Source organism: Mesoplodon bidens (genome assembly GCF_964165515.1).
Source record: "Mesoplodon bidens genome assembly, chromosome: 6".
NCBI classification, from domain to species: Eukaryota; Metazoa; Chordata; class Mammalia; order Artiodactyla; family Ziphiidae; genus Mesoplodon; species Mesoplodon bidens.
In genome coordinates, this window is record NC_138162.1 from 43,575,535 (window position 1) to 43,591,134 (window position 15,600).

The 15,600-nt window shown below is 41.5% G+C and overlaps 1 protein-coding gene across 4 annotated transcripts in view; it reads right to left on the reverse strand.

The window, feature by feature from the left end:
- Nucleotides 1-15,600, reverse strand: part of NTRK2 (neurotrophic receptor tyrosine kinase 2) — a gene marked incomplete at both ends in the record, with an annotated part of 387,120 nt that overhangs the window by 331,007 nt on the left and 40,513 nt on the right. For all 4 annotated transcript variants that reach the window (XM_081236432.1, XM_081236431.1, XM_081236430.1 and 1 more), the window contains 4 exons: nt 3,542-3,696; nt 6,442-6,510; nt 10,919-10,990; nt 11,105-11,179. In XM_081236432.1, coding sequence (XP_081092558.1) covers nt 3,542-3,696; nt 6,442-6,510; nt 10,919-10,990; nt 11,105-11,179 — 371 coding nt within the window. The remainder of the gene's footprint in view (nt 1-3,541; nt 3,697-6,441; nt 6,511-10,918; nt 10,991-11,104; nt 11,180-15,600) is intronic.

Consider the following 15,600-nt stretch of genomic DNA (forward strand, 5'->3'; position numbering starts at 1 on the left):
AAGTGTAAATAACCATCTAAATAAATTAGAAAATTCTTCCAGAACTGAAGATGTGAACACTCATATTGAAAAGGTTCACTGCATGTCAAACAAAATAAAATTTTAAGCATGCACACATGCCTAGTTACAGTGTAGTAAAATTTAAGAATAACATGGATAAGAAGAAAATCCTAAAAGCTTCTAGAGAAAAAGAAAAGCATAGGTTACCTATCAAGAAATAAGCATCAGACTGGCCTCGGGCTTCTCATCAGCAACAATGAACACACGGAGAACGTGGTATAATATCTGCAAAATTCTAAGAGGAAGTTATCTGGAGTCCAGAATTTTACACTCAGCCAATTCCAATGAGAAGAAAAAATACAGGCTGATTTTGCACTGGGCAAGAATGTGAATTTTATTTTTTTAATTTCTCTGAAAGAAATATCAGAAGATATACTCCAGCAAAAAGAAAAACCACTCCAGGAGGCAGTTGTGGAATATAAAAATTAACAATATGCAAAGAAACAGTAAATCCTCAAAAACATCAAGTAACAGTCTAAAAATAAAATCTCATTACTTGAATTAGCTCTATGTGTATTTAATTAATTTAATTAATTAATTTTAAAAAGTAAATAAATAAAAAATAAAAATAAAATCTCAGATGACAACAATCAGAGAAGGGAGGAGAAAGTAAAGGGAAGTAAAAGTATCTTTTCTCATCTTGTTGGGGGTTCTTTCTAGATACTTACAGAAAATATGTTTAAATATGTGTGGTAAATATTTTGGCACTGGGCTTCCCTGGTGGTGCAGTGGTTGAGAATCTGCCTGCTAATGCAGGGGACACGGGTTCGAGCCCTGGTCTGGGAAGATCCCACATGCCGTGGAGCAACTGGGCCCGAGAGCCACAACTACTGAGCCTGCGCGTCTGGAGCCTGTGCTCCGCAACAAGAGAAGCCGCGATAGTGAGAGGCCCATGCACCGTGATGAAGAGTGGCCCCCTCTTGCCACAACTAGAGATAGCCCTCGCACAGAAATAAAGACCCAACACAACAAAAATAAATAAAAATAAAATTAATAAACTCCTACCCCCAACATCTTCTTAAAAATATATATATATATTTTGGCACTGTATATTTATAAACAGAGAAACATAATTTATAACTTTCGAACAATTAAGAAAAAATAAAACAAAGAACACTGTCAGTGGATGAAAAGGAAGGAAAAGGAATAACCTTGTAGAAAAATAGACAAAAGGTATAAATAGGCAATTCAATGAAGAATAATCACAATGTCTAATAAACATAGAAGATACTCAATAGCAACCAGGAAAATGCAAACTAAAAAGCAATGACATACTATTTTTTAGAGATATAAAAAATAAGAAGTTTGCTAATATCAAGGTATACTTTGCTGGGGTGGCTATAAATTGGTACAACCACTTTTTAATGTGCAAACCATATTAACCAAAAATTCTGCTTCCTGCTATGTACTCTAGAAGAAACTCTGCATCTGTATGTATGTACAAAGGTCATGTATAAGGAGGCTGGTTGAAACACTTTTGTAGTAAAATGGGAAATGCCCATCAATATGGAAGATTTAACATAATGAAGATATATTCTACCATGAATAACACACAATGATTTAAAAGATATGATAGATTGATGGCTTCTGAGCTGAAATGGTCACAAACAAGTAGAGATAAGCTTTATGTGTAAATGTAGGAAATTATTTTTGCAACAAAATGTAGCAATAGTATATGTGCAATTATAAATAAGTAAAAAACACTGGGAAAGAAAATAAAAATTAGCAGAGAAAGAACAAGACAGTTTAAGAACACAAAAAAATAAGTCTATCAGTTCACCTTTTCTAATGTTGCTTTCTGAAAAGCATTGTTGACCCTGAAATTGTGAATGTTACCATAAATGTAATCACTCAATCCTAATCAATCAAACACATGCCCTCCGACAGTGGATTCAAAGCCTCACTCTCACACACACAATTCATTGACAAATTCGTAGGAAACAAATTTTAAAACACTGAAAACTGACAAACTGGTCAGGAAAAATTAGAACCAGTTCACTCCTACCCCTCCCCTGCTCCAGTCACAGCAGTCTATCAACAGCACATTAGGTGGGTACATTACAGGAATGCTGTCAAGACAATATGGCCAAAAATTAAAATTAAAAAAAGAGAATTGGTTTCAGGCAAGAGCAAAGCAGTCGTCTATTAAGAGGCCTTTTGTGAAATCAGAGCAGGAGTCAGATGCTTTCTCTTTTTTCCTCTCAGTGGTTGCTGAAACAATGTGGCCACACAGCCATGGGGATCTGGGAGCTGGCCAAGCAGCCAGGTGACTCAACATTGAATTTCTTGTCCCTCTGGGCAATTTCTCTCAGCGGTACAAATTTATACCAGAACAGAGAACAGTTATCCTCTTATCAATCAGGAAAAGACAGATATTAAAATTTTTTTTTTAATATTGGCTAATAATGAAAGTCGAGGGAAGCTGACAAGGGAACAAAGCTTAATTCCCCCATTATGAAACCAAAGGGCTCTCATTACAACAAAAATCTGTGGGAAGAGTAACTGCTGTCTTCTAAGACCCTGCAGGGGAAGAAACAAATACTTATCATTCCTTTATTACACTCTCATTAAAAATGAGCAGCAGCTATATTTTCCTTAAGTAAAAATTGACTCCAAACAACAGGATCCTCTGAAAACAAAGACCTGGAAGTTTATGGTTAATATACAGATTCCTCTCGGGCAAGAACCAGGTGCTATGAGGCTTTCTGCTGTGTCACCAGCCACTAGGCGAGAAGATCACATTTAGTTGTTAACTGATTAACTGGTTGCCTGATTAAAATTTCAACTCAGGAATAACATGCATATGTGGGTACTGCAGAGGCATGTCCCAAGAGCCCTTAGTGGTAAAATCCTAACCAGAACACTTGGATTTCCCCTTCTTGTAAACACACTGGCATTCACAGAGCTATAATTTTATCATATGATGACCTTTTAAATTCTGGAGATTGCAAACCCAGAAATGGGGGAAAGCAAGTCAAAGGGCAGATTTGTGGTGCCCCATCAAGATACACTGACATCCGGCAACAAGACAAGTGTAAGGGAATGTTCTGTATTGAACTGCATGTTCTTGTGGAGCCAGGACACTTTATCCCCCTGAGATCCTTCCTCTGCATGGCCTAGGTGCCAACCAAGTATATATGTGGCCAGTGAAGTACCACACTCTCAGCCAATACTTTTTGGGTGGATAGATGGATGGATGAACAAACGAACATAGAGACAAAGGAATAAACAGTGTATTTTTTTCTCTGTGCACTTTAAAGTCAACCATTCAGAATTAATATTCTACTGGAAAAGAACACTCAGCAAAGTTGCTCCCAGCTGATTTCTCTACACTGCACACGAAAGTGGCCCAACTCAGTGGAGACATCAACAGCATACATATAAAATCCAGGTAGTGGTAACCTTCGCAGACTCTCTACCACACCAAGGCAATTAGAATAATTAATAGCAAGTAGAACTTATTGATTTAAAAGTAAATTACCACAATGGGGTATCTGCAGGTTTGCCAGGGAAATATTCTTGCTGTTTTCATCGAGGCAGTACAAGTCCTGAGTTTCTGGACTGGGTTTAGTCTCCTGAAGAGTCTTGATCCACATAATGTCACAGGAGCATGCAAATGGGTTGCCCACCAGGATCCTACATGGAACAAAAATGACATCCAATCAGCCTTCTCTTTTTCAGTTTCAGCTACAGAAGTGTTTATGAAGCACTAACAGCATTATCAATTTCTTCTAGCCGGCAATCTTTGGAAGTTACACCCATCTTTATAGCACAACAGTACTTATTATTCATTCATTTACCTGATACTTACTGATCTTCTGCTATGTGCAAACACCCCTGTAGAGGCTAAAGGATGCAAAGTGATGTGAGACCTTTCGGACCCATAGGGAAACAAGGTAGGAACAGAAAAAACTATAATATAGGATAGAAAAAGATGTCTCATAAGATGGGGGAAAATAAGATACCGTAACAAATTTATCACAGATACTATACAGTTATGAAGATCTAAAGTGAAGAAGCCAACGTTAAGTTTTCAGGAACACTAACATACTTATTTCTAACCAGGCTAGAGATTCAAGTGTTATCACTTAATAAGTTCGAACTTCAGTGGAGGGCAGAGCAATTTCATCTGAATTGAAAACAAGACAGTGAATACAAGGCTAAGACTAAAGTGTGAGAGCCAGGAGGGTGCACTCCCAGCTTTCCGAATGACGCAACCACAGTTCAGTTTGACTGATGCAAGAAAGGTGGAGTGAATGTGAGAGACAGAACCTGGAAGGGAGCTCTTAGACCTCCTTCACACACACACACACACACACACACACACACACACACACGCACACACACGCCAAGCTCAGGGTTTCTGAGAGCAAGTGCAACAGAGGTCCAGACTGAGCTCCTTAGCCCACTGTGGGAGGGTCTGCAAAGAGAAAGTCACCATTCAGCCATGCTGCTTGGACTCCTGTGGCCTGTGATTGGTCAAGGAGGAAGTAGTCAAGAGGAAAATAAAAACCACAAGAAAAAAAAATCTTTAAATGCTTATTTATAACACTCAGTGGCCTGTTTAAGATGACTTCCATTTATGGCAATGAGCCTTTAAATGAGGCCATTTAAAATCATTACATAGGCTCTGCCTGGCATTAACCACAATACTTAAGATTTCCGTGGGGACAGGACCTGGGCTTTGCAACATCATTTACTCCTGTGGTTTTCTGGTTGGGTTCTAAGAATCTCAGGGAATCCCTGGAGACTTTTCCAGGAGTTTCCTTGGAGAAAATGTGGTCCTGGCAGATTCGTTTAATTTGTGTCTGCTTGATTGCCTCCAAATATCCCTCCAACACCAAAATAAGAGTTGAGACTACTAGGTATGGAATATCATGCAGATGATATCCACAATGTTTAAACCCCAACTAATCCAAGATGTTTCCTGGTGTTCTGAGTCCATGAAAAACTAAGAAATCTTTTTTAAAAGCAGGTATGACTGAATCGACAGAAGAGATAAAGAGGCGAAGGGATCTTGAGCTACAAAGACAGCAATGTTCGTCTGACCACACGTCACAGGTAGACGGCTGGCTTCTTCCTCTCACACACTGTACAAACTCCTTTTGCAGTGATTGTTAGAGCATGTTATACTTAATTTGTTCAGGCTTCTACCGCTCCCCCTGGATAGCAGAGTCCTGGAGTACAGATACCGTTCTCCTTATATCCCTATGGCCTAGTGCCATGTTAGTTTGATTTGCAACAGGTACACAATTAACATTTGTTGAATGAATTAATTAAATATGCTTCAGGGGCGGTATTGAGACATGTGAATTTGAAATCAGAACTCTAATTTTTAACCCATCAAGAAAATTCTCTGCAGTGATGCTCAAAATTTTTACACTGAGTAGCCTACTTTATTGCACATAACTTCCTTAAGTTTTTTATGCCTATCCCTGTGTTAGAAAGCCAGTGCTTCAACTCCCTGAATTAAGTCTCTCCCAAAAGAACTGCCACCATGTAACTCTCATGACTACCTATTAACTTGTTATCGCTCTACTAGTGGCATCTTCTAATCTGTACGATTTCCTTGTGAATAGGGGTGGACCCTACAACTCAGGCAACAGATAGTTTAAGCAAAAGCTATTGCCTGGTATTCAAAGGCCTTGTCCATCTGGGCCCACCTCTGACACACAGAGCCCGTGCTTTAAGGTTCTTTGGGTACCTGACCCATAGGAATGTCAACAGTTTATATTTGCTTCATGGTGATAACACAAGAATTAAGCACACTTGGAAATGCTGGCTATCAGTAATTGATACATTTCAATATCTTCCCTATCATTTTTCAGCAAAGGGGATTTGGGGATAAGGATAAATCCTGAATGCAGTGGCAGACCTAGAAGGAAATCTCACAAGGATGGTTGGGTAGGGAGAGGACTGCCTCTCCTCCAATGTTCACTAAGGGAGCACAGGCACTGTCACCAGGGTATAAACTGAGGAGTTTTGCCCATTGCTGTTTGCTCCTCGAATGGGTTTGCTTTCCATTAGGGCCTGGCCAGAACAAGGACCAAACAGATGCTATGAGACATGTTGCTGCCTTTTTCACACAAAACCCTCATCTTTTTCTCATTTTCCCTCCTTTAGAAAACAAGTCTTTTGTGTAAAAACAACATTTAAACTCATTATAAATGATGTATTACTACTGAGATTTCTTTTTTTTTTTTACTGCTGAATCATGTTTTCATGGAGGAATAAAAGAACAAATGACCAAAAATTAAGAAATCATTTTTCATGAATTTTGATATAAAAATAGACCTGCAGCATCACTTATTTTAAAAAATACTTAATTACACTTTCCTTTGGAATTTTTTTCCCCAAATGCCATACAAAATCATTACTTACAGCTCAGACAAGTCAAGGTGACGAAAATGTTTCCTAGACAATACCGTCAGTTTATTTCTGGTAAAATTGCTGAAAGGAATCAAAAACATTAAATGTGAATTACAAGTGTACATTTCAGGAATAAAGTATTCAAATAGAGTTTTTTTCAAAATATAATTTTATGTGATCATGGTTCATGCCGTACTTTAGATCCAGTAATCTCTTTCTTTCACCTAGAGTAATAACTTAGTTTTCCCTGCCTCTCCTATAATTCTTGCTTGAGAGTGGGGTTGAGGGGGCATAGTTTTCGTAATGGTTATTTTGAATCTCTTTTTTACCCCAAATTTTCTTTTTCATATTCAGAGCCAAGTTATATACCTCGTAGAGATATCTGATCTTCTGAACAATTAATAGGGAAATTAAATTAAACTAAATTAAATTTAAACCATAAACTCACTAGGGGAAAAGATACTTTAATGCTAAAAAGCATCATGAATATTTTGAAATTACACGACACACAAAACTCTGAATATTAAGTGAATTTAACACATCCTAATAGGAAAGGTAACACCTATTGATTGATAAACTCTGCTGAGATTGCTTATATATGACTTCCAAATAACTAGATAAATTCACGATGAGAATAACAACAAAATATCAGATAAAAATGTCAGATTTTATCTGGAAATATTCTAGCAACATATCATTTTAAGATGTGGACCAACCAGACAATGAAAAGATGTCCTATTTGTGACTGAAAAATAATAATGAATTTACTGATGTGTTCCAAATATGTAGTTTTATTCAAGGGAATGGGAGTTTCGGTTTCCAGTGATCAGTGGTGCCATGAGACCTTGAGCTGGGAAATTCAGACCCTTAATCCTGGCAGCTGACTCGCTCTGTGAATTTGTTTACTGGTCGAATTTATTTAAAGCGTGTGCAACGCTTGGTCCTCTAGACATGTGTTTCATGAGTCACATGAATGTAAAACAAACATCAAATTTTACAAAACAGCTGAGCCCTCAAGAGTTTGCCATGAGCCTTTCAGTATCTGATTCCCGTTCAGGAAGGTGAGCACCGGTCTGAGAGTCAGGTAAATACGAGAAATCTGCGGCGACAGCAATCCTGGCCTCACTGAGGCTAGTCTATTGCGTCTGTCTCACGAAATCATGGGCTGAAGTCTGCTGGTCTGTCTGGCCAGTCTCACAGAGGGGTTAAAGACCAGGGGGAGCTAATACATGAACTAAGACTAGTCAGCTGATGGATAAAGAAAATGCCACTTTAGCATCTCATAAATCAAGAAGGCACACGGCCACTCCCAGCTTAATTCTATATTGAGATTTCCTCTCATCCAAACCCCCATCTACAAGAGGATGCCCTCTTCCTTCTACGCTGGCATCTTCTCTCCTCACACTGAGTGTAAAGTGCTCACCCACATGAAAAAATAATCCAGCGGGAAGTTGTAAAATGTGCCCACATAAATCTTTTCTTTTGGAACGTGAATTAAGAATGGGTTTCACTGCAGTATAATACACTGACAAGTCACTCTGCCTGTCTTCACCAGAGCCTGTGAGGCACAAATGTTTTCATCTCCATCAGAAATCCCCATCCTTCTGAAGGAAAAAAAACAAAAACAGAAACAAAAACCCTATTCTTCCTCCCAAGAAGAAAGAGGAGCGAGGAGGCAAAGAAAGAGGACACACTCATTGTCAAGGTTCCGGGTCGGCTAGCAAGGCCGGCACTGGGGCAGCTGCCCTGTCAGGCTGCTAGCAGCACAGCCCAGAACAGGGTTACACGCCAAAGAACAAGATGAGTTTTATGAACCATACTTATTATTGGGTCCAAAAGCCAAAAGGGAGGAGGAGGGAAGGAAAAAAAATCAACAATCCTCTTACTGTTTGATTATAGAACTTTTGCAAAGGAGCTAATTATCACCTCTGCAAAGTCCCTGGAAAACACAAATACTGGCTTTTCTCACAGTTTCTGGGTTCTCAGGGGCCGGGCAGGAATTAAAGGCACCAAGAAATAAACTCACAGACCAGTCCTAGGGGCTCTGGACAGTCAGCATGGGATGCTACATATGCACAGGTTAGGGGAGGAATGATGAAAGTGACAGAGAGGATCCAGTCTGAATTCCCCTAAAACCCAAAGTGAAATAGATGCTCTTGTGTACATTTTTATTTTATTGGAGAAACTCAGAGAGATAATCATTATATCCCAAGGGTAGAGAGAAACAGCCTCTCATACACATATCTTAATCAGCTCCCTTGCAGCCATGGTGCTGATGTTCAACTAAGGATGCCGTTTGCTACGTGTGGAAATCAGGGAGAACACGCCAGCGCCTTCAGTCATAAGCAGAAGTTGAAACTCAGGTCTGGAAAGGCAGACAACTGTCTTTTAATTTGCTCCTCCTTGCCATTCCCTAGAGCCAACTGCTTAATTTAATTTCTATTTTGGCGATTAGGAAGCCTCTTTCATCACGTGAATATCTGAAGCTTACTGACATTGTAACTTCTTTCTAACTGTCTGAATATTAGCCTGACTTCGTACTGCCTTACCATTTGACAATGGCTACAAATATCAATAATTTTTGCAGTTTGATCAGTAACTGGGCTTCCCAACTGTTGGCTTTTAAAGAAGCTGTATAAGATATGTCCATCTCCTTGGTTTCCTATTTTCAAATGACACCTCTTTGAGAGACTGGGACTAATATTTGGCTTTATGTAAGTATGAACAGCACACAGAATACCATTAAAATTATTCTACCATAAGTCAGCCTGAAAAAAATACAAAAGGTGGCTTTGGTTTTCATATAAATAACTTGGAACAAGGAAAGTAGGGAAAATATAAGATGCATAGCAAAGTCATAAAAAGGTCTATTTCTAAAACAATTAACCATAGCCCACTATATAGATCACTACGCTAGGGGAAGTGATGTAGTAAAATAACCAGTAAAACATGGTCGTTGAGTAATTCAGGTCTGCAGTCAGCAGTAATGAAAATACCAGAACGTAACCACTGAGGTCATTAATTACACTTAAGTGATTGCATTAGAGTATTTTGCCTTTTTCTTGTGTCCAACTTCTCTCTTGTTTATGCTAGCAAGGCCTACGCAAGACATCAGAATTTGTGCAGGCAAACCAACTACGGAGATGTTGCCAAAAAGCCTCTACATGAAATGTGTTAATAACGTTCCTTGGAGTTTTGTCACCTTTTTGCCAAAAGTTTTATATCTTAATTCTACTGACTTTATTTTTAAATTGACTTCCTCATTAATGTCACCTATGAAATATGAAGTCATTGTACTGGCTTGATGAAATTAAGGTTTTTCATAAGATCAACAAATCTCCATAGAGTGTCCAGGCAATCTGCTCAAAGAGAACGATTTCTTTTACAAACTGGTCTGGAAATCAGTCAGGGAACAGTTCTCCCCAAGAAAAAGAAAGAGGACAAATGTTACAAGAAGGGCTGATTCTCTCATTATATGGAAAACACACTTTATTTTCTGTCCTCTTACTAAAAGAACATAGCCAGGAGTGAGCCCTGAGTCTGCCACTTTCCATCTGTGGACCTGAGTCTGATTTTGTGCTTATGAAAGGGGAAACAAGAAGATCCTCCCTACCAACTGTCAGAAAAATCAAGTGAGATCAACCAGGTGAGAGTTCTGTATGTAGATCATAGTCTATGAAACACATAAGGTATTGTTGCAGAGAATCTGCAAAGCACAAAAGGGCCAATGAATGCAGGCAACTTTCCTCCCACAGAAGTTCCTACTGAAAACTCGGCGTGAAGGGCGCCCATCAGAGCTTACGGGTAATCCTCTGTTTCATGAAGAAACGTCTCATGAAGGCCACACCTTATTGACCAAGTGTCATCATCTAGGAAGATTTAGCAGCAAACAACCTAAGAGCTCTCACTGTCCATATTTCCATTTGACTTCAGTTGATATCACCCTGACTTCGGTGGAAGCATTTGCTATTGTTACAATTGCCTAAACCTCTGGCATGTTCCATGATTGAGTTTTCTCCACTTCTATCAATCATGACACATAGCTTTTGGAAAAAGAAGGTTCAAAAGAGGATCTACTGGGGGAGGAAGAGCATTAGCAATTTTTAGTTCCCTAAAAAGGCCAAGGCCAAGTCAGTTTCTTTCAATTCCACTAGTTTGATGTCTTCCAGGGAACATGTCATGATTCCAAGGAAAAGAATCGAGGACGCTGTACCAGGACATAGTTTTCACATCAGACTCTTTGCTGTTGGCCTATTGCTCTGTCCAAGATGGAAATGGCCCAGAAATTCATGAAAGGGAATAAGCAGGCTGTTCTAAGTACCCCTCTAAAGCTATTCAGAAATCAAAGCTAATGCTTCTAAGCTATTGTCAAAGCTATACTAACTTTTTAAAAGGAGGTTTAGAACTGGAAAAGAAGGAAAAATAAACAGAGGGGGAAAATATTGAATAAGCTGGGTCCTGGGAAGCAAAAAAATCAACCTTTACTTACATGTGCTGTAAGTTGCTGTTTTTCAGAAATGCTTTATGAGCTACAAATTTTAATCCGGAATCCACAATAGTCCTAAGAAAACACATAATTGCATGTATGTTAGAGCTAACAGATGACTGTCCCTCTGACGATAACAGAGCATAAGAAAAAGTTCTGAGATAAGGTATGCAAGCCCTGAGTACTCACAGGTTTTTCAGTCCCACATAAGCTTCAATATCATCTTCGTTGATGACTTCTAATCTTTTCTGATTTGCAATGTAACTGCAAAGAAAGCAGAGAGTGCAAACTAGTAACTCAGAATGCAGGCAGTCCATAAAAAAATGGGTAACTTCCATCCAACCTCACCAGGCTGCTCAAGGCAATCCCTCCCCACCCACCTAGCCCCACCATTTATTTTAAATACAGCAAGGGGAGCAAAGCCAAATGAGACTGAGGAGAAACCATGGTTGAGCAGGTTTCATTGTCAATGACAGGATCACCAGGTTTCATTTTTTTCTTAAACTTTTATTACTCTTTCAACTAACAAGTTCAGTTTGCCCCTCCACTCAAGGTATCCCCTGTGTATAGAGGTGAAAATAACTTGGAGATGCATCCACTACCTCTCAAAAGCATTTCACCCTTATGGTGACAGCCACAGGGAAGCTGGTATCACCACACAGAGGACAAATCACATTTTTCCTCACATTCCAAGAGAAGCAGTCACTCCCTCCTTTTACCTCCTGAAACACTGAAGAAGATTCCCCTCCCCCTTTCTCTCTCTCCCTCCCTCTCTTCCAACTCTCTCTTTTCCTGGCCCAGGATCCCCTCGTTCTGCTTTTGTCAGTAATAAAACCAATTTTTCCTTTCAGGAACCACATTTTACAAACCCCACACTGCCCTAGTGCGCTCTCTATAGAAATCTCCTCTTCCCCATTCACCAAACCCTCAAATACAGGAGTAAACTGGTAACTCTGGCTGCATGGAGAGTTCCATCCCCTGGACCATGAGGACTGGCTTAGAAATGTGCCTGTGACCTCAACTAGACTAATGAGAAGCTTCTGTAAAATTAAAAGATGAATGCCATGACAGAGTCTCTCTCTTTCTCTGGGATTATAGCTGAAAGATTACATAGGCCCGGGGCTTCTATAAGAAATATTTCCGGATCGGCCCGGAGGAAGATGGCGGAAGAGTAAGACGCGGAGATCACCTTCCTCCCCACAGATACATCAGAAATTCATCTACACGTGGAACAACTCCTACAGAACACCTACTGAACGCTGACAGAAGACCTCAGACCCCCCAAAAGGCAAGAAACTCCCCACATACCTGGGTAGGGCAAAAGAAAAAAAGAATAAACAGAGACAATAGGATAGGGACGGGACCTGCACCAGTGGGAGGGAGCCGTGAAGGAGGAAAGGTTTCCACACACTACAAGCCCCTTCGCGGGCGGAGACTGCAGGTGGCGGAGGGGGAAAGCTTCGGAGTAGCGGAGGAGAGCACAGCAACAGGGGTGCGGAGGGCAAAGCGGAGAGGTTCTGGCACAGAGGACCGGTGCCCTCAGGCACACACCAGCCCGAGAGGCTTGTCTGCTCGGCCGCCGGGGTGGGCGGGGCTGGGAGCTGAGGCTTGGGTATCGGCTTTCAGTCGGAGCGCAGGGAGAGGACTGGGGCTGGCGGCAGGAAGAGAGCCTGAAGGGGTTAGTGCACCACGGCTAGCCCGGAGGGAGTCCGGGGAAAGGGTCTGGAGCTGCCGAAGAGGCAAGAGACTTTTTTCCCTTTTGTTTCCTGGTGCGCGAGGAGAGGGCATTAAGAGGGCTGCTTGGGGAAGCGCCGGAGACAGGCGCGAGCCGCGGGTAAGGCAAGGACCTCGGAGACGGGCGCCGCCGCCACCGCGAGGCCTGTGTGCGAGCGCGGGTCACTGTCCGCCCCGCCTTCCGGGGGGCCTGTGCACCCCGCCACTGCCGGGGTCCCGAGACCCGGGGATGGCTTTCCCGGGAAAGGGCACGGAGCGCCACGGGCTGCTGCAACGTCACGCCGGCCTCTGCCGCCGCAGGCCCGCCCCACACTGCGCGCCCCTCCCTCCCCTCTGCCTGAGTGAGCCAGAGCCCCCGAATCAGCGGCTCCTTTAAACCCGTCCTGTCTGAGCGAAGAACGGACGCCCTCCGGCGACCTACGCGCAGAGGCGGGGCCAGGTCTAAGGCTGAGACCCGGGAGCTGTGAGAGCAGAGACAGGGAAATCTCTCTGTGCAGCCTCGGAGGCAGCGGATTAAAGCTCCACGGTCCATTTGATGTGCCCTGCGTCTGTGGAGTGCATGAATGGACAGCGAATCATCCCAAATTGAGGAAGTGGACTTTGAGGACAAGATTTAAGACTTTCCCCCCTTTTCCTCTTTTTACAACGAATTATTCCAAATTAAGGAGGTGGACTTAGAGAGCAAGATTTCAGACTTCTTGCCCTTTTCCTCTTTTGACAACGAATTATCCCAAATTGAGGAGGTGGACTTGGAGAGCAAGATTTTTGATTTTTCCCCCTGCTCTCTTTTTGTGAATGTGTATGTGTAATCTTCTGTGTAAGATTCTCTCTGTATAGCTTTGCTTCCACCATATGTGCCAGGGTTCTATCGGTCCGTTTTTTTTTCAATAATTACTTTCTAATTTTAATAACGCTACTATATTTCATACTTTATTCTATTTTACTTTACCTGCTCTTTCTTTTTTTCCTACCTTCCCTTCCCCCCTCCCTCCCTCCGCTCCTTTCCTTCTTTCTTTTTCTTTCCTCCCTCCCTCCCTCCCACCCTTCTTCTTTCCACTTTCTTTTTCTTTCCTTCCTCCCTCCCTCCCGTCTTTCTTTCTTTCTTTCCTTCCTCCCTCCCTCCCTTCTTCCATTCACTCTTCCTTTTGCTTTCATTCCTCCCTCCCTCCCTCCTTTCTTTCCTTCTTTCTTTCCATCCTTCCTCCCTCCCTCCCTCCTTTCTTTCTTTCTTCCTTCCTTCCTTCCTTCCTTTCTTCCCTTCTTCCTTTCTTTCCCTCTCTCTTTCTTTCTTCTACTAATTCTTTCTTTCCACTTTTTCTCCCTGTTATTCTGAGCCGGGTGGATGAAAGGCTCTTGGTGCTGCAGCCAGGAGCCAGTGCTGTGCCTCTGAAGTGGGAGAGCCAACTTCAGGAAACGGGTCCACAACAGACCTCCCAGCTCCACATAATATCAAGCAGCGAAAATCTCCCAGAGATCTCCATCCCAACACCAGCACCCAGCTTCAGTCAACAACCAGCAAGCTACAGTGCTGGTCACCCTATGCCAAGCAACTAGCAAGGCAGGAACACAACCCCACCCATTAGCAGAGAGGCTACCTAAAAACATAATAAGGCCATAGGCACCCCAAAACACACCACCAGACGTGGACCTGTCCACCAGAAAGACAAGATCGAGCCTCAACCACCAGAACACAGGCATTAGTCCCCCCCACCAGGAAGCCTACACAACCTACTGAAACAACCTTAGCCACTGGGGACAGACACCAAAAACAACGGGAACTACGAATCTGCAGCCTGCAAAAAGGAGACCCCAAACACAGTAAGATAAGCAAAATGAAAAGACAGAAAAACACACAGCAGGTGAAGGAGCAAGATAAAAACCTACCAGACCTAACAAATGAAGAGGTAATAGGCAGTCTACCTGAAAAAGAATTCAGAATAATGATAGTAAAGCTGATCCAAGATTCTATTTCCAAGATACATAATCTTGGAAATAGAATAGACAAAATGCAAGAAACAGTTAACAAGGACCTAGAAGAACTAAAGATGAATCAAGCATCGATTAAAAACACATTAAATGAAATGAAAAATACTCTAGATGGGATCAATAGCAGAATAACTGAGGCAGAAGAATGGATAAGTGAGGTGGAAGATAAAATAGTGGAAATAACTGATGCAGAGCAAAATAAAGAAAAAAGAATCAAAAGAACAGAGGACAGTCTCAGAGACCTCTGGGACAACATTAAATGCACCAACATTCGAATTATAGGGGTTCCAGAAGAAGAAGAGAAAAAGAAAGGGACTGAGAAAATATTTGAAGAGATTATAGTTGAAAACTTCCCCAATATGGGAAAGGAAATAGTTAATCAAGTCCAGGAGGCACAGAGAGTCCCATACAGAATAAATCCAAGGAGAAATACACCAAGACACATATTAATGAAACTGTCAAAAATTAAACACAAAGAAATCATATTAAAAGCAGCAAGGGAAAAACAACAAATAACACACAAGGGAATCCCCATCAGGTTAACAGCTGATCTCTCAGCAGAAACTCTACAAGCCAGAAGGGAGTGGCAGGACATAATTAAAGTGATGAAGGAGAGAAACCTGCAACCAAGATTACTCTACCCAGCAAGGATCTCATTCAGATTTGATGGAGAAATTAAAACCTTTACAGACAAGCAAAAGCTGAGAGAGTTCAGCACCACCAAACCAGCTTTACAACAAATGCTAAAGGAACTTCTCTAGGCAAGAAACACAACAGAAGGAATATACCTACAATAACGAACCCAAAGCAATTAAGGAAATGGGAATAGGAACATACATATCAATAATTACCTTAAATGTAAATGGACTAAATGCTCCCACCAAAAGACACAGAGTGGCTGAATGGATACAAAAACAAGACCCATATATATGCTGTCTACAAGAGACCCACTTCAGACCTAGAGA